This window comes from Neoarius graeffei, chromosome 2, assembly GCF_027579695.1.
Source record: "Neoarius graeffei isolate fNeoGra1 chromosome 2, fNeoGra1.pri, whole genome shotgun sequence".
In the NCBI taxonomy this organism is placed as follows: domain Eukaryota; kingdom Metazoa; phylum Chordata; class Actinopteri; order Siluriformes; family Ariidae; genus Neoarius; species Neoarius graeffei.
Window position 1 is genome coordinate 69783413 of NC_083570.1, and position 27887 is coordinate 69811299.

At 41.3% G+C, this 27887-nt stretch overlaps 1 protein-coding gene across 2 annotated transcripts; it reads left to right on the top strand.

The window, feature by feature from the left end:
• ctdspl2a (CTD (carboxy-terminal domain, RNA polymerase II, polypeptide A) small phosphatase like 2a) lies at positions 1–27520 on the top strand. Of its 2 annotated transcripts, XM_060914834.1 has the most exons (14): positions 1–187; positions 4647–4753; positions 4992–5200; positions 5327–5465; positions 6142–6288; positions 9171–9392; positions 9520–9607; positions 9704–9815; positions 10564–10650; positions 17159–17221; positions 21830–21909; positions 22101–22227; positions 22311–22406; positions 26189–27520. In XM_060914834.1, the coding sequence occupies exons 3-14, from the start codon at positions 5015–5017 to the stop codon at positions 26252–26254; spliced, it is 1413 nt and encodes a 470-aa protein (XP_060770817.1). In that variant the 5' UTR covers positions 1–187; positions 4647–4753; positions 4992–5014; the 3' UTR covers positions 26255–27520. The 2 variants fall into 2 exon arrangements, with proteins under 2 accessions (XP_060770817.1, XP_060770818.1); XM_060914835.1 differs by lacking the exon at positions 4647–4753.
• Positions 27521–27887: the final 367 nt, after the last annotated feature.

A 27887-nucleotide genomic window follows, 5' to 3' on the forward strand; every position in this document is an offset into this window, starting at 1 on the left:
GGTTCTTTCAAGAGTGTCTCGGTGAGGAGGCGGGAAATGGCGTCCCAAGAAGCAATGGGAGAGCTATGTGTCGTTCCGTGACTCATACTGGACAGACGCGTGAAGGACAGAGACTTTCCTAGCGGTGTCCGCCGTCGTGGCTCCATCCCCAGCCACAGCCGGATTGTCCTGCTGTAACACTCGGCATGTGAGTAGCGCGCTGAGCGCTGGAGAGCGGTGCTGGCGTGCAGAAAAGCGGAACCGTGTGCCACGGCTGCAGTGCGCGCGTTCAAAATCTCCGCGTCTTCACGCCTTGTGTGTAGCACAAGAGCGCTCGTTAGCTCCGGCACGATGGAAAGCCGCCGTTTTGCTGAGAAATAAACGCGCTTATTGAGACTCCAGCCGTGTCCGCTGTTTGTTTGTTTGTTGCCCCGGCGCGATCTCGAACATGACAAAGCTCTGCGCTGCGCCGCAGCAACCAGCAAATGTCGCGACACAGCTGGAATTTGAACAGCCAACTAGTCGCTAGCTGGTTAGCATTAGCAGCGCCGCGATTTCCAACTCGGAAAATGCATCAAGTCATAACCTCGGACGTGATTTGTTCGGGCGCGTTTTAATAAATTACCAGAAAGTATGTTATTTCAAAAACACCCGCTTGTTTAATGTTTTTTAGTGCAGGCTAATTACGCTGCTAGCTAGCTTGCGAGCTAGCTAGCAAGCTCACAAATCCTATTACTCGCTAAGTCGCTAGTTAGCGTTATTACTAGCTCGTATACCTGACTGGAGTTTTGTTATTATGCGCGAGTGTTATGTGGTATATAGTGTTAAAATAAACAGCTAGCCACAGTTGCTTAAATACATAATTTAGCTTTAGCATCATCCAGGCTAGATGCTAACCAAGGAGACATGTTTTGACCCCGCCCACTTTGCCCGCTCCGCTGTTCGAGTGCCAGTCGGTTGTTCTGCTGCTGTTCGGCTCTGACTTCACTTCACTTCACTACGCACCGGTAACTCTCACATTGCGCTACTGAGTGTTAAAGGAAACACAACACATACAGATAATGAAGTATTTGCGATTCTGGTCCCTTTTTTTTTTTTTTTTTTGGTTGGTCTTGTATTTGTATTTTTTTTGTTTTTGGGGGGAAATTCACGGTTGTCTGCTGCTCTGACGTCACAAGGGGACTGTAGTAGTGCAGTTATGATGCTGTTTTGGGAGGACAATTTTTAAAATATCTTAAACATGGGTAGTAAAAAACAACCTTGCACACAAAGTCTGAATGTTTGTTTGTTTTAGGGCAATTCCATGTAAATGTCAACCTCTCCATGCAAAAATAAAGCAACATGTAATACATCAAAACCACTCCCAGAGATATCACCTAGGCCTGTATTTTACAGATGTGAATAAGTTGAACCAATTTGTAACCAACCTAATATGTCACTGTCAGTCTTTCTTTCTTATAATGTAAAATCAACTTTGATCATGTACAATTCTATATTATTGCCACAAGCCACAGAAATGTATGCAAAAATCCACAAAACAATAGCCATCCTAAATATTATTTAAGAACTTTGATAGTTTTAGCTGATATTTAGAGAGTTTTTCAAAGGGTTATGGTGGTTAAATTGCTGATTTTCTAAACATACGCCATGTCTGTTTCAGGCGCGTCACATCCGTAACGGAATTTCGTCGCATCCATAACGCTGACTTTTCCTTCCGAAACTCTGCATGAAATACAAAATATTTTAAACAGATTTTTTTTAATATTCACCTTGGACCCCTCTATCAAATGGATATCTCCATTTCGACATTAGGTTTACAATTTCACAGAGTTTGATAAAAATGTACAGTCACCCAAGAAAAGTGATACTTTTTCTGTCACATCCATAACGCATCTTTTATTGGCATTTTCTGGCATGCCCCAGATGTACTATGGGAATTGTTCTTGTTCTATCACTTCTCCAGTATGGTACAGCCTTAAAATATGCAACACCTGTTTAAATACTGGGAGACAATAAAACATGCACTGGGTCATTTGTTGCCATTTTGAGTTCAAGTGTCACGTCCATAACGCTGGAATTGCTCTTTATCCATAACCGCTTATCCCGTCCGTGCGAGGTTGTGCTGGAGCCTATGGCAGCTGACCATAGGCAAGGGGCAGGGTACACCCTGGACAAGTCACCATCTCGTCGCAGGGCTGACACACATACAGAGATATAAACAACCATTCACAGTCAATTTAGAGCCACCAATTAACCTAACCTGCATGTCTTTGGACTGTGGGAGGAAACCCACGCAGACACGGGGAGAACATGTAAACTCCGCACAGAAAAGCCTTCGTCAGCCGCTGGGTTCAAACCCAGAACCTTCTTGCTGTGAGGCGACAGTGCTAACCAATACACCACCGTGTAGCGCATATACAGATAATGAAGTATTTGCGATTCTGGTCCTAATTTTTTTTTTTTTTCTGGTTTTTGTATTTTTGTTGTTTTTGGGGGAAATTCACGGTTGTCTGACGTCACAGTGGGACTTTAGTAGTGCAGTTATGATGTTTTAGGAGGGCAATTTAAAATAGCTTTTAAACATGGGTAGTTAAAAAAAATCAGGTTTTGATTTTAGCTGCAAAAAAAACCCTTGCACACAAAGTCTGAATGTATGTTTGTTTTTTTTTAATCTGTAACTGCTTATCCCGTATGTGCGAGGTCGCGCTGGAGTCTATCACAACTGACTATAGGCAAGGGGCAGGGCTGACACACACACAGAGATACAAACAACCATTCACAGTCAATTTAGAGCCACCAATTAACCTAACCTGCATGTCTTTGGACTGTGGGAGGAAACCCACGCAGACATGTAAACTCCACACAGAAAGGCCCTCGTTGGCCGCTGGGTTTGAACCCAGAACCTTCTTGCTGTGAGGCAACAGTGCTAACCACTACACCACTGTGCCGCCCGAGCCTGAATGTTTGTGTGAAACAGTCACACAGGTCATTAAATACACCTGTTCTTATTCATCTTTGCGCACCAAGAATGAAATTCAGTATGAGGAAAAGTGAATTCGGATCCATCTTGTTTGTTTCATCCCACCCTGCTGTTTTCGGTTGAGAGTATGTTGTGCGCATTTTGGCTGCTGCTTCTCGCCTGAGTTTATATTCTTTTTTTTTCCCCCTCTGTGTTTGTATAGTCTGATTTGTTCGTTTTTAAAAAAATTTTTTTTTTAAAATGTTTTATCCGCCGGTTTTGACTTAGCTCCGGACCCAGTTTTGGGTGTCGGTTTCTTTCAGGCCTTGGTCCGCTGTGGGTGATGCCTTTGCTCGTTGCTGTGGACTGTGGTGAGCACATTGCTCATTTTAATATCGGGGTTGTCCAGTGCTCTGTGCGGTGGTGCTTCTGTGCTTGGTGCGGTGTTCCGAGTGATGTTGCCCAGTGGCATCGCAGTGCCTGTGCAAGTGGTTTGGAGCATATCAGCGCTGTGTGTGGCAATGCTTCTATGCTTGCTTTGTGGATCCATGGCGCGGTGTTCTGAGCGATGTTTCCTCGTGGTGTTGTGTCAGCAGTGTGGGATTTACTTTTGTGCGTCTTTTGGTGGGACTACGGGTAGCTATGCCATTGGAATTGCATCCTGACCCTTTTTTGGTGGACTTTTTTTCTTTTTGTAGTTGTAAAGAGACCTTGGGTATGAGAGGCACTACATAAATTTAATTTTTTATTATTATTAACTTCGAATGAGAAAATGATTGGTCTGGTAATCAGACGGGGGTTTTACTGGCTTCCATTGATGCCACACAATAGAATGACCAACCAAATGGGTGTGCAAATCCTTAATCTTGTTGCCAAACATCCCGTCTTGTATGACAAAAGTTACGTAGAGTATTTAGACTCCAAGCTTGAACTCCACCAGTTATCCTAAAATATTATCTGAACCTGTCGTGGTACAGCTTTACCTCTTGAGCATGATTTATGAATCTCTCCATTTGTTGTCGCCATTCCAACAGAAAGTGTACGCAATACTTTCTCTTTCTTGAGAGCATGCCTATAATTACGCCATCAATATTGGACGATGCCATCATTCACTCAGGACGCTTCTGACAGCCGCAGCACGAACCGAGCACGAAATAGAATGCAAATTATTAAAATTCACATCAGATTCTGTGTGCGAAGGTTTAACACGCTAATTTTTCACATCACAATTTCGTGTCCTATCTGGTGTGTGATAACTCTAAGTAGTGGAGACACCGGATGATGGAGTCCAAGTTGCAAAATGCAGTACTGCTATGTAGTGAGTTCTGTAACTCTGCTCAAGAGACTCTGTTAGGCTCGTTAACGATCTATGAAGGTGGTGTTATGCTTTCAGCTAAAGGTTGTAATGTGAAATTTCTGACCTCCAACTAAGTGGAAAGACTTTATATATATAAAAAAAAAGGCCCTCTCAACTCTTAATTCCTTCTCCGGAACCCAGGACGATCTCCTTAACCCTGAGTTCAGCAAAAAATGTTAAATCAGCATCACTGCTCACAGTATTAACAAAGCTCTTAGCTTGTTAAAATTATAACATTTAACTAGACAGTTCACTGTTTTGAAAAGATTAAATATACATCAGTTAACTGGTGAGCTGTTTGCTACAAAAAGACAAACACAGAGACATTTGTGTTTTTCTTTCACTTTTTAGCGTGAATGCTGGAGGTCAAAAATGATGTATTTCCGAGTTCCGGCTACTTACTTCCCAGGTGCATTAGCATGAAAGTTGAAGCTTTGGAAACGTAACATTTTGAGCAGGTAATTGTACAGAATTGTGGCTAATGTAGAAAAAAAATGTTAAAGTGAAAACTGACCAGCAAGATGATGGAAAAACTTTTCAACACACATAGTTGACTCAGTTACATTCCAGGTATAAATCTTTGATGCCAGTAATAATTTTTTTAATATGCCTAACTGTGTGGATGTGTCCTTTTTAATAATGAAATGGGATATTTGAAAATACACGGTGTTTCAGTTTGATCATCTTGTCTCGCAGTCTTACATGTGACTTTTGGGACAATGAGGCTGAGAGTGCGTAAAGCATCTCAGCAGCCGAGCGCCACTCCACCTACCCGCACCACCAAGGCCAAGAGGAAGCACTCTGAAGTGGAGCACACCAGGTCCTCTGGAGGAGCCGCCATGCAGAAGAGCGATACTGGCATCTTCTCCACCATCAAGAGATTCATTAGGGGCAATGCTGTGAAGGTGTTTTAGAACTGTATCTTTATCACTTTGTAATAGACAGGTCACTGGAATGAGGAAGTGGTACAGTTTTGTCTTTTTCTTTAAGATATGTCCATTTATTTAACCTCTGCCCACTCTTCACGTTAGGTGGAGCAGTGTACCCCTGCGAAGAGGAGCCGTGTGGATTGTGACTCGGACAGTAATTTGATCACATCCACCCCACCCACTGGGAACCTGTCCAGCAGAGCTAACCCTAGAACTCGCAGAAAAGGTCCTGCCAATGGAGGTGAGTTAGAGTACAGTGTTTGTCTCGCACAACGTTTTGCCCCTGAAAAGCAAGGAATTTAAGCCTTGCAATGTCATAGGAAAACAAATTTCTTCATGTACTAAAAGTAAACTAATAAATAAAACACAAGGTTCTTAGTTGAACTGATCTCACGTTTTCAGTAGTCAGGACTGGTTGGTGAGTTAATGCTTAACCATTCGTGACCATTTCATGGCTAATAAGACCGTTTGAAGAGATTTTGTTTCATAGAGGTGCTTCTTGTTGATTTATGGCAAAGAATTTGACACTGGTAGAATAAACACACACTTCTTTGTCCAGCCGTCTTTCGTTGATGTTTCTTATTAGTTTACTAATTAAATCGTAGGTCTGGGAAAGCTTTTTTCCCTCCCCCGACCTAATGTCTCTAGCCCTGTAGCGAGTCTCTGGTCCAGTGAATTGCCTCAACTAAGTAATTTACTTAAAAGGGTCATTCATAAGCTGCACAGGTTCAAGTTTAGAAAACTAGTCAAACTATATCCTGCTTTCTTTTGTCTGCTTATCAGCTCTGCTAAAAGCTTCTTTTTTTTTCTCCCCTTTTCTGTCCAAGTTTGGTCCTTTTGAACGAACTTTGCTGGGTCTGCGTCCGGCAGTTGACAACCCGTTCACTAAAATGAGTTGTTGACTCTCTTCTCTTCAGATACCATGGCATGTCCGAGTAAACTGGTGAAGCCCAATGGGAAGTTAGAAGTGCAGACAGAAGCCCCCAGCAGTCCACCTCGCACTACCCTGCTCGGAACCATCTTCTCTCCTGTTTTCAACTTCTTCTCACCAGCCAATAAAAATGGTAATTGGTCAGAAAGACTTGTGTTACCTCTTAGTGTCCTCAATAAATATTTGCACCTTGGAATCTTTGACTCCTGTTGAGAATGGTGATCTCGGGGATGAGAATTTTCTGCCGATCGGCGGATTTTCTACTTTTTCAGACCAAAATGATCGTTTCTGAGATCGATGTAAATCCGTTGAGACATTTTCGGAGGGTATGGTTAACGATCTGTGGTCACCTTATAATGTCTTGATTCTTGGTGGGCTCCGGGTTAACACACTCGAGTCTTTCGACATGTCGTAATTAACATTCACTTTTGCGACGATGTTCGACTTATTTGCGGTAGAATTTTTGGGAAATCCCATCGCGTGCAGTGTATAAACGTAAGTACGCATGCTCTCCACGCGTGGCTTGCAATCACCGTTCAGAACACTGAATGTTGAGATCGACAAGCAGACTGTCGCAACGAAGCTCGGTGATCACATACGGAAAATCGACGTCCCAGGAAAAGTACTTTGCTCATTGTGTTCTGACATGATAAACTACGCTAGTAGATGGGCAAGGACTATCGAACTTCACATATACACCAAAAAACACAAAGGTAGGTCGGAAATTATTTTGCCTGTTCAATGATTCATTATATTTATAATGTATATCGCACGAATCAATGCCACGGTGTGTGTACATATATAATCTATCTGTATATCTCAAATACATGTCATATAGAAGTGTGTATCTTTTATAAATGGGGTTAGCTTATCAAATGTAGCATGTTGGGGAGAATCATAGTATCATATCTATATTTCTGATAAAATTTTAGGTATGATACCATGTATAACTCTCCTACTTATTGCCCATTTCATGGGGGGGGATTGCTGGGATGTGCCGCACGGAAGCGTCTGCCCAAATTTTTTAGGCCGAGATGAGCTTAGTTTTTGATTTAAAAAAAATTTCCAATATGTCATGCCCATTGTACATGCCTGTTCTTTAATTCAAAATCACCATCTCGATCTTCAGGTTGACCGTATGGTATCTATATTACATTACACAACATCCTGTCCAGATAAAACCTGGTTAGTACACACAACAGCTGAAAGGGAAGTGATAAGTGATGTTGAATGTTGCCTGCTTAATATGCAAGACCTCCTGCTACCATGATAACATCAGAAGAAAGCTTAAGAGAATTATATGGTAGAACTTTTTTCTGGTTTGCACTTCATTTTAAAGGATTAGAGTATTCAAAGACATGAATAGCTAAAATGCAGAAATATAATACTGTAGAGCTCGTTTATATTAAAAGGTGCATTGATTTTTTTTTTTTTTTTGAAATCATCAAATGTGAATTGATTAAAACCAAGTCTCTTGTACCATATTAATCATTTTCACCTGGTAGTCCACCAAGAAGGGGAATTTATTTCCAAATACATTGCAACTTTTTGCTGATAAAATTAATGGTTTTGGGATTAAAAAAAAATAGCCAAAAATCATTAGCTCCCGCCCCCTGGGCCCCCACCGGGGCTGTGCCCCTGGGCCCCGCTAGGTGCCTGCGGCTCCCAAACCCCCGGCTTTTTTCAGACTTTTTAAATATTTTTCATTCTCATCCCTGTGATCTGCAGCCTGATCAGTTGCAGAGGAAAATTATGTTGATCTTGCAGTGACTATTTGCATATCTATTGTGTTCATGTGTATTTATAAACGAACACAGTATGCTTGAATTTAGCTCTACTATTTCTGTTTAAATGCAAGTAATGGCGTTTTGTACTAGCAGTCTGAGTTTCATTACTGTTTTGTAATGCGTAACTTGTAGCGTGCAGTATTTGTCTGATATTCCTGCTGTTATAAATGAAGATTGAAGTTTCTCTTTCTAAAAGCATGAATGTTTTGTTTGATCTTGATCTAGAAGGTATTTAATGAGGTTGGAAAAAGGTTAATTCTCACATGCTTTCTGTCATGATCAATAATTATTGGCGTTTGTGAGTACTTGTGGCCAACCCTATTTTGGAACCAACTTTAGATATAATGGTTTAATTCACCTGCTATAGTAAATTTTAACCCATCAATCCTATGTCATAATTTTTCCCAAAAGGTATCAGCTTTCCCCTTGCAAGCAGGGCTTTTTTAATTTCTTATGCAGCAGCTCTAAATTCCATGACTTGCTTCTGAAGCTTATGGGCCTTTTCCACTACCCTTTTTCAGCTCACTTCAGCCCAACATGGCTCGCGTTTCGACTACCTCAGAGCAGCACGACTGAGCTCACTTCAGCCTTACTCAGCACCCAAAACTCGCACGGTTTTGGAGTAGGGCTGAAGCGAGCCAAACCGAGCCGAGTGGGGCTAGGGGCGTGAGGAGACACTCCCCTGTGCACTGATTGTTGAGGAGGAGTGTCCTCACATGCCCACACACGCCCCGCGAGCACGCTGGGATCTGTAAACACCGTAAACCCAGAAGAAGAAGAATTATGAAGCCTTATGCGCCTCGCCTCATCTATATGCTCTTGCCAGTATCTGTTGGCGTTGTCGGTGACAACAAGCCACAGCACCAAGACCAGCAACACTAACGACTCCATGTCCTCCATGTTTATTGTTTACTATCCGGGTTGTGAGACTACTGCTTAAAAGGTCACTGATGTCACTGTTTGCGCCGCCTAACGACATCACGTGACGTCCACCCACTTTCGCTAACTCCACCCAATGTGTCCACCCACTTCCAGCCAGCACGGTTCAGCGCGGTTGTAGTCGAAATGCAGCCCCACTCAGCCCAACTTGGCACCGCACGGCTCAGCCCAACTCAGCCGCGTTGGTAGTGGAAAAGCACCACTATTTAGTATTAGCGTGCTTGCTTTATTTTAATTTGTTTCAAATGCCATAGCTTTAAAAAAAAAAAATTTTCTTCTTTTCCATTAGCTACATCAGGCTCAGACTCCCCAGGGCAGGCAGTTGAGGCAGAGGAGATCGTAAAGCAGCTGGACATGGAACAGCTGGAGGAGACGCCTACTAGCACTACCACTGACAGTAGCAGAGACATTACATTTGACCCAGCACTAAACCCAAGGCCTCTCCTGCCCACAGATGCAGCTGAGGAGGAGGGCGAGATAGTCACTGAGGCAGACATGCCACCTTTAACAGGTGAACAAGTCCAAAAAGAAAAATCCCATTCTTTCAACAAACCAATAGAATGAATGGTTAGATCATGCATTAGTTTTGGATATAAAGCTATGTGTAGAACAATCAATTATTTTATATTTTCTGATAGTTGTTGGATCCAACAACAATTACCCTGATGCTCCATCATCACCCCCTGCAGAAGGGACATATGAAGAAGACTGGGAGGTGTTTGATCCGTAAGTAGGGAAAACAAACAGTGATGAATCTTAATTGCTTCTCTATTGCCCACCGTGTTTATGTGCTCTATTTTCTGTGCCCCCCCCCCCCCCCAGCTATTTCTTCATTAAGCACGTTCCACCGTTGACAGAAGAGCAACTTACCCGTAAGCCAGCACTTCCACTGAAGACCAGGAGTACTCCTGAGTTCTCTCTTGTCCTGGATCTGGTGAGTTTAGACTTTTTTTTTTTTTTTTAATGGAAAAATCAGCTTTTTATTTGTGAGTATTTCGGAATGTTGTCTTTCCTTTTTGTACAAAGAACTTTTACTAGCTAAACTTTTAAGAACAACCTCAATTTCTGCTTTAGAAGAAAGAAGAAACCTTTATTTGTCACATGCACACTTCAAGCACAGTGAGATTCATCCTCTGCATTTAACCCATCTAAAGCAGTGAACACACGCGCGCACACACACACCCAGAGCAGTGGGCAGCCACACTACAGCGCCCGGGGAGCAGTCAGGGGTCAGGTACCTCGCTCAAGGGCGCTTCAGTCCAAGGCCGCCCCATATTAACCTAACTGCATGCCTTTGGACTGTGGGGGAAACCGGAGCACCCGGAGGAAACCCACGCAGACACGGGGAGAACATGCAAACTCCACACACAAAGGCCTCTGCCGGCCGCTGGGCTTGAACCCAGCACCTTCTTGCTGTGAGGCGACAGTACTAACCACTACGCCACCGTGCCGCCCAGATGCATTTTCATGATTCATAATTCAATATTTTCAGTTTAACATGATCTCCCAAAGTTCCTGCCAGCTTTGTTGTCTAGCTCTGTCCCATGTTTGATGCAGTGAAATTGCAGAATTGCTGTGCGTTTAGGAAATATACATATTAACTGGTAATTTCAGCAGGCAGATGTTGAGTTTGGATTGACAATCTTGTGGTTGTGGGTTGATACAGTACTTGTATATTGTAGGATGAGACATTGGTCCACTGCAGCTTGAATGAGCTGGAGGATGCAGCACTGACCTTTCCTGTGCTTTTCCAAGATGTCATTTACCAGGTAAGTGTGTGTATACATTACTTGTAGTTATTGGGCTTGTCAGCCTTGGTGCCTTGCATGAGTATCGACCCCCTAGTAAACTTTTCCCACATGTTGTACATCATTTAGTTTTTAATTATTTGCATATTTAAAAAAAAAAGTGTAATTGCATATTCACCCCGTCATTGTGAAATCCTTAAGTTCATTTTGGTGCAGCTAGTAGCCATCAGAGGTCATGTAATTGTTGGAATGGAGTTCACCTTTTGTTCAGTTGTTATGATCTCGATATAAAAATGTCTCTTCCTGAAAAGCTCCAGAGTTTCTGAGAAAACATGCCTAAATGAACATCATGAAGAGCAAGGAGCGATGAAAACAAGTGAGAGATGAGTCAAATTTCTGGCAACGTGTCAATCAAGGTTTAGTTTAAAAAACATCTCAAACTTTGAACATCCATGAAGTCCATTATTTACAAAAATGGAAATATGGCACAACCATGACTCTGAAAGTGATTGAGAGATCCACAGCTTCAGTGCAAGAAGCTGTTCATGGACACTCCATAAAATTAGGCTTTATCAGTGAGTGATGTCTGAAAATCCTATTTAAAGGCGCTGTAAACGTGTAACAAATGCTTCTCGGGTCTGATTAGACCAAATTTGAACATGCCACAAAGTGTTGCATTTGACCAAAACCCAACAATGCTCATCACCCTGAGATGCCATCCACATAGTTAAGCATGGTGGTGGTAGCATCATGTTGCATGATTGCGGTTTATCGGCATGGACTGCGAAACTAATGTCAGATGGTATGTTTTTAAATCGTTAATCTGGTGAACACTTGGGTAAGGCACTGCAACGTTCCTTGTGCTGATATTAGACTTGTGTTGTCTTTTTAAAGATGCACAAAGTAGTACTGTACTCATTCAAATACAAAGAGGTAATGATTACTGAGAGTTAATAATTTTAATGTCCTATCATGTCTTTTACGTTTCCAAATTTTTGGTATGATGACTAAGTGACTGCCATTGTCATTGTGCTTCTTTTGAGTATCATGCACTACCTGGCCAAAACAAGCTGCACTAATTTCATTGGACCGCCTTTGGCTTTGATTATGGGGCGTGTTCGCCGTAGCATTGTTTCTGCAACCTTGTGGAACATCACGTTTGATGCAGCTCTGGATGGATTTTTTTTTTTTTTAAATTGATCTTGTATTGACGAGGGGAGAGTTGAACCACTCCGTAAAGTCTTCTCCAGCACATCCCAAAGACTTTCAACGGAGTTAAAGTGCACATCTTGGGTATATTTAGGAGCAAGATCAATGTAATTCTCTTATTTTATATTAAACTTTGGTCAAATATCTGTCGCATTTTGTGCAATTTTTTTTACCTTGCGCAATACCAGACAAATTCAGTTGAAATCAAGCCATTTGAGGCGAATTGGTCCGCGTCTGAAAAAACTTGGCATTTGGATTTCCAGGCAAACATTGATTTTCGTGACATCACGTGCGGGACGCCTCCCTCTGAATCCTACGTCAGCGCTAGTTTGTTTATGAGAAAACGACCTGGTGGTTTTCTGCAAATTTCTTCGTTATCACGTAATTATTAAAATGGTTAACAGATGTATCGTAGGAAGGTGTAGCAACACCAATCTTGATGGGATTAGTACTCATCGTTTTCCAAAAGACCGGACAATGAGCGAGAAATGGGAGCACTTCGTACGAGGCATCTGGAAAAAGCCGAGGACCAAGCAGAGCCGAGAAAAAGACCAAGAAAATCGGCCATTCACAAGTTGACTGTTGGCAGGGTAAGAAATAAGAGAGACTATACTCTAAATTAGGTGTTCCTGTGTTTGTGTGGTACACGGATAATGTTATTTATTGACGCACACACACACAAGTAAACACTACGAAAGCGCTGGGCGATAATACACTTCACATGTATCAAGGGATACAGTATGCGTGTCAGGGCTTGAGATCTTGGGACCTGTCAAACGCATTAAATGTATATACAACCCTGCTTAGCCGATTCCATGTGTGTAGCTTATGGAATCTTTCTCCTGCAGTAGCCAGTATTCTTCTAAATGAAGAAATATATAATATATAATAGTAATTTGAAAAAATGATTTATGTAACAATAGATAGATGAGCATTGAAACATGAATCCATGGGTTTAGGTCAGGTGACAATTCCATATTTCAATGCAAAATTGCTAGCTGCTAAACTTGGTCTACATTGACTGTGCACTGAATCCATTGCAAGCTCTCTCAGCCTGCTGGCGGATCCACACGTGATGTCACGAATCTGGCTCCAGACTCCCTTGGGATTTTTCCAGACGTGTTTATTTTTTTCTGCTGTAGACAGATGGCCTTGTGCAAAATTACCCTTCTGGATGAGTGTGTAAAGGGACATACTTTCATATATATTAAAAAAAAAAAACACTAAATTGGTCCAGAATATGCACTTTAAGGTCAGAACTCTGTGGTGGCCAGTTCGTGTGTGAACATGATTCCTCATGCTCCCCGAACCACTCTTTCACTATTTGAGCCTGATGAAACCTGGGATTGTTGTCCTAGAATATGCCTGTGCCATTGAAAAATCCATTGATACCTGGTCATTCAGTATATTTCATACATGAAAATCCCTCACTTTTCGGCAGAATTCGCCGTTTTGAAACCAAAATGGGTGACCTACATGAATCGTGTAGATCTGATGAGAGAAAAAAAATTGGGGGGGTTTGATATTGACCCAAAGGGCAAGGAGGTCGCTTTGCACCCATAGACAGCTCGTGCCGGTTTGCACCTCCACCTCCTGCTTTGATATTGATGCCATAGCGACGAGTACATCTCGCTGCGAAGGGCAAGCAGCATCATTTCGCGCCTCTTCTCCTGCTGGCCAGAGCGTGCACACATCAGTCAGAGTGCAGACCAGACCACCAGAAGCTGGAAGCTGGATTGAGTCATCGGACTGAATTTCCTACTTTTTTCAAACTTTCCTGATTGCTATCAAAACAAACAAAACTTCCGGCTTGATTACGTCAGCATTCGAAAGAGGGCGCGCGCGTCTTTTGACAATCCCTGTGTCCGAAATTGCTCGCTACTCACTATATAGGGCACTGTATAGTGGAGACGCCATTTTGTAGTGCTGTCTGTGCTGAAAGAAATCAAATTAAAAGTCTCAAATTTGATTTAATAAAAGACAGCAGCAAAGAAGAAAGTATTCAGCCTTGATTTAAAAAGAACTGAAAGCTGCAGGTACTTCCATATCTCGGCAGGCTGAGTGGTATGCTGGGGCACCTCTTGCCAGCAGACCAGGATATCCAGAGGGAACTTGTGCGGTTCAGTGTTGACCTGACCATCCCCAGCTTCAAGGAGGGAGAGAGCATCGTGGAGTGGTGGGGTCATGTCTTCGACAAACCTGACAAGTGCCCCTCCCTGGGTGCACTGGTTAAGTGTTGCCTCTCCATCTTTCATGGACCTGGAGTCGAGTCCTCATTTAGTCTGATGAATGATGTAATTGATCAAAGGAGTGGCAACATGAATGTGGAAACATTTAATGCAATACAGACGGTCAAGTACACGCTGATGTCCAGGGGGAAGACAGCTATGCAGCTCTTTAGAAGGGAGGACGTGAAGTTTGGGGAAGTGGACAGAACATTAACTCTGCAGCAGCCACATACAAACACCAGCAGAGGGTGAACAAGGAGGAAAAGCAGCAGAGCAAGTACTGTATGGCTCTCAAGCAACTTGCAGTGCTCAGCAGGCCAAGAAACGGACTGCTGAAGGAGAGAAGCGGGCAAGGCTGAAACATGTGGCAACTCGGCGAAAGCGGGCCATGGAGACACTGGTGGTCCAGGCAAATAAAAGGAAAAAATGATCACTATTCCTTGTGTGTTCTCCACTTTCTTCGTTCTATTATTTGCGTTTTTTTCCAGGGCATAATTTCACTATAACTACATGTATTTGTACTGTATGTCCTTGTGCAAATGTCAATACAGTATACTTAGTAAGGAGGCTATAATATTTATTCTAGGGGAGGACCGCCCAAACAAAATAAAAACAACACCAGAGGCCACTTCACCACTCACGCACCCTTCTCACCTTTTTCACCCCTGACCCGTTTTCATGCCTGATATTTAGGTAGTCAGCTGACTTCATTTTGTTGCTGAACTCCGACCTGACCAACTGAAGCAACCTCAGATCATAACACTGCCTCCAGTGGTTTGTACAGTGGCTGCTGTGCATGATAGGTGCATCACTTCATGCGCTTCCCTTTTTACCCTGATGCACCCATCACTCAGGAGCAGGGTAAATCTGGACTTATCGGACCACATGACACCCCCCAATCACTCCAGAGTCCAGTCTTTATGATCCTAGCAAATTGAAGTCTTCCGATTAGTCTCACTAACAAGTGGATTTCTTATGACCACAGCTGTTTAGTCCCAATCCTGTGAGCTCTCGTCACACTGTGTACATGTGTGGCGATGTTCTTACTTTCACTGTTAATCATAGCCATGGGTTTGTGTAGCCTGGCTAACGCGACTTCAAAGCTCTCCGAGCTATTGGTCTGGCCAAGGTATTAAAGTGCCATTCCACCATTGGATGTATTCTTTGGCATAAAATACACTATATTTTGACAACATATATAAATGGTATCACTAGATAGAGAAATCTTTTAGCTTCAAAATGATATATCAAACATAATTTTTTGACAACGACAAGTATATTAATTTTGCGACCAAAGTCACCTACCCTTTTAATTTCCGCGCGTGATGTCATCGGCAGGTTCCCCTTCTTGTATACCACATGACGTGTGACGTGGCACATATTATCAGCAATGGCGGATAGAACGCGATAAAAATAATATACCAATAAATCTAGCTAATACCAATAAATCTAGCTAACTGAAAGATTAACTCAATTTTTTGCAATTTTTTTGGCCCCCATATATGAGGAGAAATGACTCTCTCACTTTGGGGGTTTCCTGGTCTAAAAATAGACCGACACGTGGTACACAAGAAGGCGAACCTGCCGATGACGTCACGTTTCACTACCGCGCGGAAATTTAAAAGGGTAGGTGACTTTGGTCGCAAAATTAATATACTTGTCGTTGTCAAAAAATTGTTTGATATATCATTTTGAAGCTAAAAGATTTCTCTGTCTAGTCATGTTGTCATAAAATATATTGTATTTTATGCCAAAGAATACATCCAATGGTGGAATGGTACTTTAAGCCCAACCGTTTCCCAGAGCCCGTGGTTGACCCGCCTCCCTGAAATGCCTCAGTTTGCTACTGGTCGAAGCCAGAAAAGGCTGTGACGAAGCTTAAACCAATCACATCACTCTTTCCTCTGACGTATGTGACGCGACGGGGCTAACTGGTAGATTAAACTCTTACCGAAGCCGGTCGGGAGCAAGGCGAAAACGTCCTTCCTTTCAATAAATACCTCCAGGGCTGCTCTTTGCTCCGTTTTCAATGAGAACTTCCCGTTGAATGCTTTCAATACAGCATCTATGCGTAATAGATGCGAAAGCGTGAATGAAGCGCTTCCGGCATAGATTCTGTAAACAATCTATGGCTTCCGGTCGCAGTTCTACTACGTCAGTGCCTTGAACACGCCTCTACCCAGGGCTGTTGGAGATGCTCAAAGTTGATTGGTTCCCGATTTTTCGGGAGCTTGGAAGAGCTGGAGATAGCTTGCCTGGCCAGACTAAGCTCGCAACAGGCCCTCGTGTTGCGTCACGCTTAGGATGGGCGGGCCCAGGCTAGGGTTTGTGTGGTTTTTTTTTTTTTTTTTTTTAAATATATAAAACAACTCAATTTCACCAAACTTCTAAGTGATCTCTGATCAGTTAGTTTTTTTTTTTTTTTCCCCCCAACCACATTTTCTTCTGTGAAGTTGGTGGTTCACCATTATCCTTCCAGGTTTTAATAACGCGTTAGACAGTTCTTAACCCGCTTCCAGCAATCTCCTTAGTTGTTTATTAAGCAGGCCAATAATTTGACCCTTCTGAAACGCAGTAATATCTTTCCCACGACCGCAAGACATGTCTTCTGACATGTTTGTTTAAGAAATGAAAGCTACTCACTGTATCAGTTAGGCTTAAAAAAAATTTTTGTTGCCAGCCGAAACACATTAATCGCTGCGGTAATTATCCAGTTAAAGGCTCTTCATTATTTGCCGATTTAAATCCAAATAGTGACCTGTTTTGGCCGAGCAGCGTACTTTTGAGCATCTGCCTTCCAGTATTCATGTTAAGCGCTGCAAAGAAATGTTTATTATATTTAATTTGGCTATATTGTGACAAAGTTTTGAAATGTTGCTATTAGATACAGATGCATAATTCCAGTAAGTTGTACAATTTACAAAAAGAAAACTGTTTTAACATGTATTGAAGACTCCAAGGCATTGTTGGTTGTTAATGTCCAATATAGTGTAACTTTTTTTTTTCTCTTTTTTTTTTTTTTTTTTGCTTTTTCTTTTGTAATATGATTGAGCTGACCTGTTGTATACAGAGATTTTTGTTTTCTTTCTAAGGTATATGTACGGTTGCGGCCGTTCTTCAGAGAGTTCCTGGAACGCATGTCCCAAATTTATGAGGTAAGGCTCCGTGCATGCTCATTTCTCTACAAAGGACCTTCAGGTTTTGTTTTAAATTTGAAAATAATTTGGAAAGCAAATGTTTAAAAATGTGTGGGTAGTTCTTTGTACAAATAGTTTTTAATAACGTACAACGCTCCATGTACTGAATTATGAAATAACTTGCGTATGATGGGGTTATAGGTATGAGAACTTTGGGAAAACAAGGACAAGGAAGCAGTCACTGAGTGTGAATTGTCCCCCCCATTGTTTCACAGTCTAAAATGTTCCTCTGTTTTCCGAGTAATCTAAATAGGTTAAGGTATTAAAGAATCATTTATATTTTGACATTTAAGAACAGAAGGTGAAGTGTTGCTTTTATGCATTGTTTTCACTGTTCCCATATTTTTATATTAACATTAACAGCTATTAACTAATAGTCTGAATTTTGTTTGTTTTCTGTGATAAATGACCATGTATGGCAGATCCTGATGTCTCACAGGCTTGTAGCACTCGAATCCAGGACTCGTGCCCTAATTTTAAGGACTCGTGACTCGACTTGGACTTGAGCATTAATGACTCGGACTCGTGCGTTAACTCCATTCGGCTTTGTAAATTGGAGATGAGGACTCGGATCTTTTTCTTTATTTTTTGGAACATGCCATAATTTGGCATAAGATATTTATAGCTACATTAATTTTTATACTAATTTCGTGTAAGAGTGTCACTCCTGCACGTGCCAAGGCGCGCATCAGCTAGACTCGGGTGTGCTCTGGACAGTGCACGTGCCAAGCAGACTCTCGTGCGTGCTGTAAACAGGGTTCCCGTGGGTCCTTAAAAAGTCTTAAATACAACTTTCGGTTTTCAAGGCCTAAAAACGTCTTAAATTGTTTGGAATGACTGGAATTTTCGAAAGGGAGGTATTAAATTTAATATTGGACCGAACGAGTGAAATGTCTCCATCTGGTTTTGGGTATTTTTTTAACCGTAATTTTAAAAGTGACCAGTGTACCTTTTGGGGGCAGCATTGGTTCTGTGCATTCCATAGAACAAGAACTAACGTTAGGAGGCTACTGGAGGAAGTGTGGTGTGGTGTGGTGGTTGTGAAGAGTGAGAGATACGCAGGTAGCTTACGTGGGCGCTAGAAAGCGTTGATAATTATGGGAAGATGTCTGTTTAACGACAAGTGGTTGGGGGATGACAGATACCCCCCCCCCCCCCCCCCCCCCCAAATAAGGAGAAGAATCGTTTGCGATAAAAAGCGCTGGATTGCACAAATGTGTTTAAAGACGATAACGCAGCACTGGGGACACGGCGGACTGGGAAACTGGCTTTTCACAGACGCGAGGCGCGCGTGTGTGTGTTAAGGCCTCTGCATGCTCTTGCGACAAGGCTTTCGCAGATAGCGTTTCGCAGACAGTTGTAATTTATCGTTGAGCGGGGAGTAATAGGCGTGCGCGATGTTATTCACCGCCACAACGCAAGGGGGCGCGAAGTCGCGAAATCGCTAGGAGTAGTTGGTGGGTGTGGTTAGTGGAGTGTTTATCCTCCGGTTACTTATAATGACTAGAACTGGAGTCGTATAGATGTACGTACTTCCTCACTTCCTCGATCAACCGCTCTTCGTGCTGCTCCATCTTCGCTCGTGTTTTTAAAAATGGCGGTCGTGAAAACAAACCAAACCGGGAAAGTAGGGAAGCGGAAGTGTGTGTACAGCGGATGTAGAGTGGACCAATCAGAGCCCTCTTGTCTGCGACGCTGTCTGCGAGGCTTCTGCGGTGGTCACAATTTTTGGGAGGTGTGCGCAGAGCGTCTGCGAAGGTGGGGGGGCTACGCAGACGCTATCTGCGGCGCCGTCTGCGAGGACTGGGTTGTCAGCATAAATTGGCCTTTAGAGGTCAAGCACTCCGGAGTGAAACGCAGGGGGGTTCGCGCATGCACAAGAGTCAGGTGGAAAATGGGACTTGTAGGACATAATAATGATGATGATTAGGATCTTTTTTTTACATAATTAACATTGTTTATTGTACTAAGTTTAATATAAATATATAAACAACCTTTAGTTCAAAACTCAAAAAGAACTCCAGAAAATACAATAATTCTAAATATAGTACAATATAAATAATTTGTACAAAAAGTTTAGTTTTATTACTTATCGTCTACAACAGTGTTTTTAATATAATAATAAGAATATTAACCACTAATAATTAGTAGTAATAGTAATTATTATTGATTATTAATCATTACTACTTATGAATTAGTGATTAATAAGTACTAGGGATTATTAAATGTTATAAAATTAAGTTATTAAAAATGATTACAAATTATTAAAAATTAGTAATTGGTAGAATACAAACAAATACTCATGGATAAAATAATTTTTTAAAATAGTGAACATTGATATAAAATAACTCTACTACTACTGCTAATAATAATAAACAATAATACTACTAGTGGCGGCACGGTGGTGTAGTGGTTAGCGCTGTCGCCTCACAGCAAGAAGGTCTGGGTTCGAGCCCCGGGGCCGGCGAGGGCCTTTCTGTGCGGAGTTTGCATGTTCTCCCCGTGTCCGCGTGGGTTTCCTCCGGGTGCTCCGGTTTCCCCCACAGTCCAAAGACATGCAGGTTAGGTTAACTGGTGACTCTAAATTGACCGTAGGTGTGAATGTGAGTGTGAATGGTTGTCTGTGTCTATGTGTCAGCCCTGTGATGATCTGGCGACTTGTCCAGGCTGTACCCCGCCTTTCGCCCGTAGTCAGCTGGGATAGGCTCCAGCTTGCCTGCAACCCTGTAGAACAGGATAAAGCGGCTACAGATAATGAGATGAGAATACTACTAGTAATACTTGTTGTTATTATCAGTTCAGTTGTTATATCAGTGTTCACTATTAAAAATAAATTATCTATAATCCATGAGTAATTGTTTGTATCACTAGTACTACTACTAATAATAACTACTTTTTAATAATTTTAACTAATAACTCAATTTTATAGCATTTTAATAATCACTACTTATTAGTATAATTTAGTATTTGATAATAATTACTACTTATTATACTACATTTTGATAATCACTGCTTATTAATTAAGTAGTAATTAATACTGAATTATAATAATTGCTACTCAATTAATATAGCTAATAAGTAGTGATTATTAAAATGTTATAAAATTGAGTTAATTTTTTTAATTAATATTAAAAAGTAGATTTATTATTATTATTATTAGTAGTAGTAATACAAACAATTATTCATGGATTATAGATAATTAATGATTATTTTTGAATAATGAACATTGATATAACAATTGCACTGATGATAATTAGTTTAGTTATTACAACACATTGATTAATATTGATAATAATGGTTATGAAAGGTGACAGTTGTTTTTCTGTGTTTAATGTAACGCTCTGATGATTGTATGACTGCATAAATAGGTTTATGCTGTTATCTGCTATAATGCAGAAGATACTCGAGAACTTCCTCAGCCAGCTGTGTACTGTACCACACTCAGACTGATTTTGCTGTCGGACACAAAATCACATATCAAAGATAATCTTTGGGGATTGAAATAATGCCGGCTAAGGTTGTTCAGCTGGTTCTACTTGCCGTTTATTGTTTTTGAAATGATTCCTGGTGTTTTCTCCAGTAAACCCCAGTCTTCTCCTTGCTGCTACAGTAGCTCTGCAGGCCCAGAACACACGACTTTGCTTCAGCTGTTTGCGTGTCTAACAGCTGCCATTGATGCACCCTGTTGTTCACCAGTTGTGTGCATTCTTCTTAAAGTTAGTAAAAAAATCTATTGCAGAAAACAGTTTTAAGTTGTCGTATTTATCATTTTCTTTGCCATGGTACAGTCTTAATTTTTCCATTTAGAGGTCTTGAAAAGGTCTTAAGTCTTTAAATTTGTACTTGAAAAATGTGCAGATGCCCTGTGTAAACTACTCGCACCTGCACAGGATTAAGGTGCAATCAGCGTGCCAATATAAAAACTGTGAAAACGCATTTACTTTAAAGTATTGAGTTGCGTTGCTGACACATTACCAAGCCTTATTTCCTTGTTTGGGTTCCTGATCCCTGATTTCCTGTTTCTCGTCTTTGAGTCTGCCAAGTCTACCGGAGCCCGTTTGTGCCTCGCTCGACCGATTGCCTGTTTTATGATTTTGCCTGCCGTTCTGGATTGTTTACCTCTCTTCACTTGTATTAATAAACGCACCTTCTGCACTTGCATCCGTCTCCCGACCATCTCTGACAGAATACTTCACACTCCCTGACAGAGAACGCACATTCAGCTGTTCATACATCATGTTCAGGAACAAACTAATGTTAATGGTGCTAAAACAGCCACTGTCAATTGGTGCGGTTGGAGTCTTGTTCTCCGACTCGACTCGGATCACCAGTGGACTCAAATTTTTTTAAATGACTTGAACAGTGGACTCGGACTCGGTTTAGTGACTCGACTACAACACTGACGTCTCGTAAACCAATAGGATTTATATTCATCAGACAGGAAGCACAGCATTTAACAGTTAACTGTATTGTCAAGCGAAAGGGTGTAGGAATAAATGAAGTGCTTCTTCTAGATTTATATGTTTCAAATGTATTAATTGGCAAATGATTTTAAATCTTTCACAGATTATTCTTTTTACTGCTTCCAAAAAAGTGTATGCTGACAAGCTGTTGAACATTCTGGATCCTAAGAAACAGCTGGTTAGGTCAGTTGCTTTTACACAAACACTACCTTGTCTTCATTATGTGCGATTTGTATCAGTCTCTTTTGCCACATGTAACCTTTTTAACGTAAAATCTTTCTCTTGGTGTTGATTGGGGTGTGGGGTCCCACCCCCTTTATTAGCTTCATGATGTAATGAGCTTGTAATAATCAATTATTCTGTTTGTGATTTAGGCACAGATTGTTTCGTGAGCATTGCGTATGCGTCCAAGGAAACTACATCAAAGACCTTAACATACTTGGGAGAGATCTGTCCAAAACTATCATAATTGACAACTCTCCTCAAGCCTTTGCATACCAGGTTAGTTGGCTTGCTTGTTTGCTTGCTTGTTTTCGTTTGTATTTTGGAGAATCTGACACTCGGATTGTGTCTCCCATTTTTAGCTGTCTAATGGCATCCCCATTGAGAGCTGGTTTGTGGACAAGAATGATAACGAGCTCCTGAAGCTGGTCCCGTTCTTGGAGAAGCTGGTGGAATTGGTATGTTGATGCCCATACTTAAGGCAAAACAAAACCCAAAAAGTAAAATCCTTTATACCAGTGGTCACCAACCTTTTTATGCCCGAGATCCCTAACCTCTGCCTAGATGGCAAGCAAGATCTACCCCTTGAAGCGTTGACAGAAAAAGAAATCCAGACTAGACTGTTTCAAGTTGAGGCTTTTTATTTAGCCTAATTTTAACTGAATAAGATTTAAGACCCTGGTCCAACTTTTTAATTTCTTGTGAGAGCTGATGAAATTACTTAATTTCAGTACAACATACAATGGAAATTAACTATACACAAAAAATATATAGGCCTATATCTGTAGTGAGCAGAATGAATGAACCACCAATGACTGATTGTTATTAATATCAACTAATAATATTGTAATGAGAAAGCTGAACTGTTAACATCAGTTGCACTGTCTTGTTTGTATTGTAACACTAAATTAATTAATTTCACAGCAACATAAAATGGAAATTGTCAACTGAAATTACAACACAACAGTGATGATATATCACAAATTGTAACTTAAGTGACAAAATGACAACTTCAGTTCAACATGAACTGATTTTCTTTAACCATACATACCGTAAAATACCAAATAATAGCCCGGGCTATTATTTGTCTCAATCATGTAAGAGACCCGGCGCGTATTAGAGACTAGGCGGCTATTTGGAACAGGCGATTAATTCCTTCTTCACAAATACCTTCCCCAAAATCTACCTCAAAACGGGGGAAAAAATCATTCTCAGATAGGCCTACTTTTAACCAGTATAACTTACAGTTTGTTTAGAGTTAGATTACAGATAGCACAGTGCCGACTTCGGGGAATTTTGAAGATGCAGAATGCATCTTCGCATGGCACAGTCGGGGTGGATAAAGGATAAATCACACACCTTTTCCTGTTAATGACTAGTTAAGCGCATGCTTTACAAAATAATCAAGAAACCACACCATTGTCTGTGCGCAGCACTGTGATTTAATTACTCTGCAAAGTTATGGTCACTTGCTATCACCCTCACCCATGCAGCCTCCACCCTTTGCGCTTCGCGATGTCTGTCAATCTGAAATTGCATGGAGGGCGCGACGTTGAAGCAACATAATTAGGGTGCGAAGTGTCAAACCAAAGGGTTTTTTCTTATGCTGAAAAATAAGTGACCTGCAGTGGCTACATACTGTCATCTTGCATCACGTTTCTCTCCAAGACGTCTCCCTATTTGGCCGATATGAGCCTATTCCCCGAGTGAGTTGGTACGGTGGCTCGACCCCGTAGAAAACTTAAAGTTCGGATGAAAGTTAGTTGAATAGGTTACTGACTTGTAGCCCTACATGTTGCCTGCCTGCCTGACGCGTGCTTCTGCCCAACTTGCACGACAGATTACTTGTTGAAAAGGCCCCTTGGATTAGATTGGCCGCGAGCAGACTGAAATGCATGTTAGAACGCTCTCACCTTTTTTGTAAAGCGTCTTCCAGATCCGAATGGGTAAGGGCAAGTGAAATGGTATAAGGTCTTTAATAAAACTCAGTGTGTGCTTTGACGGATGCATTCGGCAATTTAGGTCGTTTAACCGAAGCAGCAGTCCAACCTTGGAAACCCGCAGTCCTCAATGTCACCACACACGCTGGCTTTCGTTGGGTATACCCAAAGGGGTATTCCTCATTCGATGACGTAAGTGATATCCCACACACCCATGTCAAACGTAATTGGCTAAGACATCTGTCAAAAGTTACGGAGTTGCATTCCTCAAGAAATATTACGGTAGACCAAGATTATAACATTGAAATGGCATGTTTATTATCACGTAACAAAATGTTGTAAACAGTATTATAGAAATAATTTAATTCATTCATTCATTCATTCATATTGTTTCGGTAGAAAACTATGCAATGCAAAATCGTTTAAAAACCAGAAAAGTGCTGGGCCTCAAGATTCTAGATAGAACGTTCGGACGCTTTTTTTTTTTTTTAGACCCCGGCGAGTATTCGGAACCGGCCTTTATTTGTCACAACACACGCGTACACCCGGCCGTTAAAGGGAACTCGGCGGTTAATTGGAACTCGGCTATTATTTGGTATTTTACGGTATACACAATAAAGACAAATATGAACTTGCAGTGATGCTACTACCAATGACTGCTGTCATGCTACAGAGGTTACAGTTCATCACGCAACTCAAGTCAATGTGATGGCTGTGACTGAACACGGTCAGTGAGTGCCTTATAGTTAGGTTCATATCACGTATCATATTACGGCAGGAACAAGCAGTAGGAATGTCCATGACCTTACGCTTAAAGCTCGACAAAGGAAAAACTTGACAGCAAGCTAATTAGCATTTGTTAGCGGCTACAGTCGGTACTCTGTACGTTAAAAGTGGGTCAGCGTTGTAACGACATAACGTTACTGTCCAAGCAATGCTTATTTAACGGTAACAAACTTAAGCCCTATATGCTGAAATTCCTCTCTTATTCGTTCGTTAATTTATCACACAGTCTTACCTCAGTCACCTTCTTCCCTCCTTCTGTGAAAATTCAACGTCTCAGACGCAGACACAAGTGGGCGGGGGATGCGTTTGATTAGGTCTCCTGATTGGCTGGTGATAGATTGGTGGGCGGGGGATGCGTTTGATTAAGTCTCCTGATTGGCTGGTGATAGATTGGTGTCAGAGCGGTTCATGCCAGGCTCGAGTCCGATCCACCACTCCGCGGAAACACTTCAAGAGCTACAGTAACACTGACAGCCAGGTTATATCCTCACGGTTTTATAGGCAATATCATGCTTCCTTTTGTAAAGGGGCGGCAGAAATTAAACGGGGGCGGGAATCATAGAAAGGGGGGCAGCCCGCACCTCTAAAACCCCTCGTGGAGAACCCTGAACTGTATTGCGAGGCTATCACCATGGTGACGACGCTCAGAGATGTAAGACATAAGCAGCAGGAGTTTAAAAAAAAAAAAAAAAAGAACCCTGCGACACAGAGGGGGAAAGCTGTAGTGGGCCTATCGGAAGACATGTAATATGAACGCCAATCAGATATACTGCAGTGTATTTCTGTATAATCTTCCAATTTCTTTCCTCATCCCCCAAGATCGACTGGGAAAGCCTCCGAGATCGACCAGTCGATCGCGATCGACGGGTTGGTGACCTCTGCTCTATACTGACCGATAGTATCCATACAGGACACGTTGGAGTGTTCATTTGTTCGTTACTACCTGTATATTGTCTATAGATTTTATTTTTAAAAGAAAAACAGTGTCCCTGGGCGCTGCAATCTCACGGAGTTCAAATATCGCACTGTGAGTACAAATTACGCAAGAGAGTCTGAGATTTTGGTGTAATTTATTCACCACATGACTTACCGAGGCTGAGATCTAGTGGATGCATCACTTCTAAACTGTTGTAAACTATCCTGTCGATGCTAAAGTGTCAAGCATTTGGCTGTAAAAAATAATAATAATAATCCCCCCCCCCCCCCCCCCCCCCCCAAAAAAAAAAATTTAAAAATTTCCCTTGTATTTTTATGTGAAATGCTTTGTTTGTTTTTATTCACTGAGAAAAGTGGCCATTGTTTACCTAGGATCTGTGTCAGGGCACCTCACGTGATCGGCAAACGCTTCTTATTTTTTGGATTTTGTTCGGCTTTAATGGACTTTTTTTCCCATTTTGTAATTTGCTATTCAGATTTGGGAGCGCTCGTTTACTTTTAAGTTGATTTTGTGCTGTTCCACTTATCCAGTGAAAGGTGATCATTTTAATTATTTGTGTCTGTACTTTTTCATGCAGAACGAAGATGTTCGGCCACACATAAGAGAGAAGTTTCGCTTGCATGACCTCTTGCCTCCGGATTGAGGCATCTGATGCTTGCAGATCCACTTGACTGTTTTAGTAAATTGGATTTTTCAAAATGGGGGGGGGAGGGAAATGTACACAACTCTGAACTCCTAATGAGGATTTCAACTACCGTTTTACTTTAGCCGACTATGTTTTATGTGGAAATGGGGGTGGGTTATCAACAATTTTAAAGGAATGACTTTGGAGTATGCATACATTTTTTTATATAAACCACGTAAATCTAATTGTAATTGAAGGAAAGAACAAAATCTTCAGCTTTGACTGCCTAGCCGCTCTACAGATGTTTGTAAGGCTTGGCAACGGAGGAGACTTGAAGCAAGTTGCTGTTCCCTTTTTGCCGAAATTGGACTTCATGTAGTGCTATGGAGAAGAGGACTGATGTCACTCCTTTTGGTGCTCAAGGGGACACTCTGCCCTCACTAGCCATCGACCTTTCAACCGGAATGGCCAGTTCATTATGGTTTCATAAACATATAAATATATACATATTCAGTTGTGTGTATATGTATATATAACATTTGTACATATGTATTTTCCTGTCAGGTTTGTAAAACGTTCCTTTTGCTCTTGTTCAACATGCATTCCTTTTAGTTGGAAGGCTTGTTTGATAGATATGCTGACTTTTTATTGATTTTTACTATAGGTTTGAAGTTTTATTTTTAAACGGCTTCTCTTATGCTTTGTTTTTATAAGTGCTTTTAGACTGGTTAAAAGATGAAAAGGAAAAAAGCAAACACATCCAGTCATCTGTAAGATGCGTAGCATAATGATGGGAGGTGGGGTGGGTGGGTGGGTGTCAATAATGTAAATCACAAAATTGTCTTTACTGCCTCTTGTGTATTATTCGCTGATGATATGACAAATGAATCAAGGCATTTGGTTTATGACTGCTTTCACGTCATATGTTCTTTGGGGAGTTTTAATGTTTTTATTCACTTGTTAGTTTGTTTTATATGCCAAGTATAGGTAAAATGTAAAATATTCTATGTGCTTTTGATTGCTTTTTCTGTGAAAATAATGCCTGGTCTCTTTTAAGAAATGTCTGGTAACTGTAGCACCAGCACATGGACTAGCCTGATCACTGCACATGCGTCATATTCAGTGTTTTTCTCTAGCCAACTCAATCTTGCTTTTGAACTCAGTCCACTGTTTTAGGAATCATGTACAATTCTACCTCTCTCTGAAGGGTAGACCCTGCATTTCATTCAGTGTTACCCCAATGTTTTTTTTCTATGGACATTAATACATTATTTTTATGTATCAGCATGACTGAAATGGCTTTTTTTAAACATTGCTTTGCAGTGTTGGATCAGGGCTTTACGGGTTTTTTTTTTTTTTAAACTCTTCTTCCTGTGAGAATGAATGTAGCTTGTCGAGCACTTGGTTGAAACCTGCTCATCACAATTTGAGATTTTTTTTTCCCACCTCCTTTTGCACAAAATACTTCAACTCATTTAATACCTAGATAGAAAGTTCAGCAATTTTGATAGCAAATAAAATTTCAGCAGTATCGAACTTGTCATAACGACATGGCAAATAATTTGGTGCAAAATATTTTGGCTCGGGTGTCTGTGGTTTCCTTGGGCACGTAAGCAACGCTCACGAAAATATCTGTGCCTAAATCACAAAC

Excerpts from the sequence above, each read along its gene's own strand:
- ctdspl2a (XM_060914834.1), top strand. The coding sequence starts at position 5,015 with ATGAGGCTGAGAGTGCGTAAAGCATCTCAGCAGCCGAGCGCCACTCCA. Across the intron at positions 9,608-9,703 it reads GACTGGGAGGTGTTTGATCC|CTATTTCTTCATTAAGCACG; the intron begins GTAAGTAGGGAA and ends CCCCCCCCCCAG. Across the intron at positions 10,651-17,158 it reads TCCAAGATGTCATTTACCAG|GTATATGTACGGTTGCGGCC; the intron begins GTAAGTGTGTGT and ends TTTCTTTCTAAG.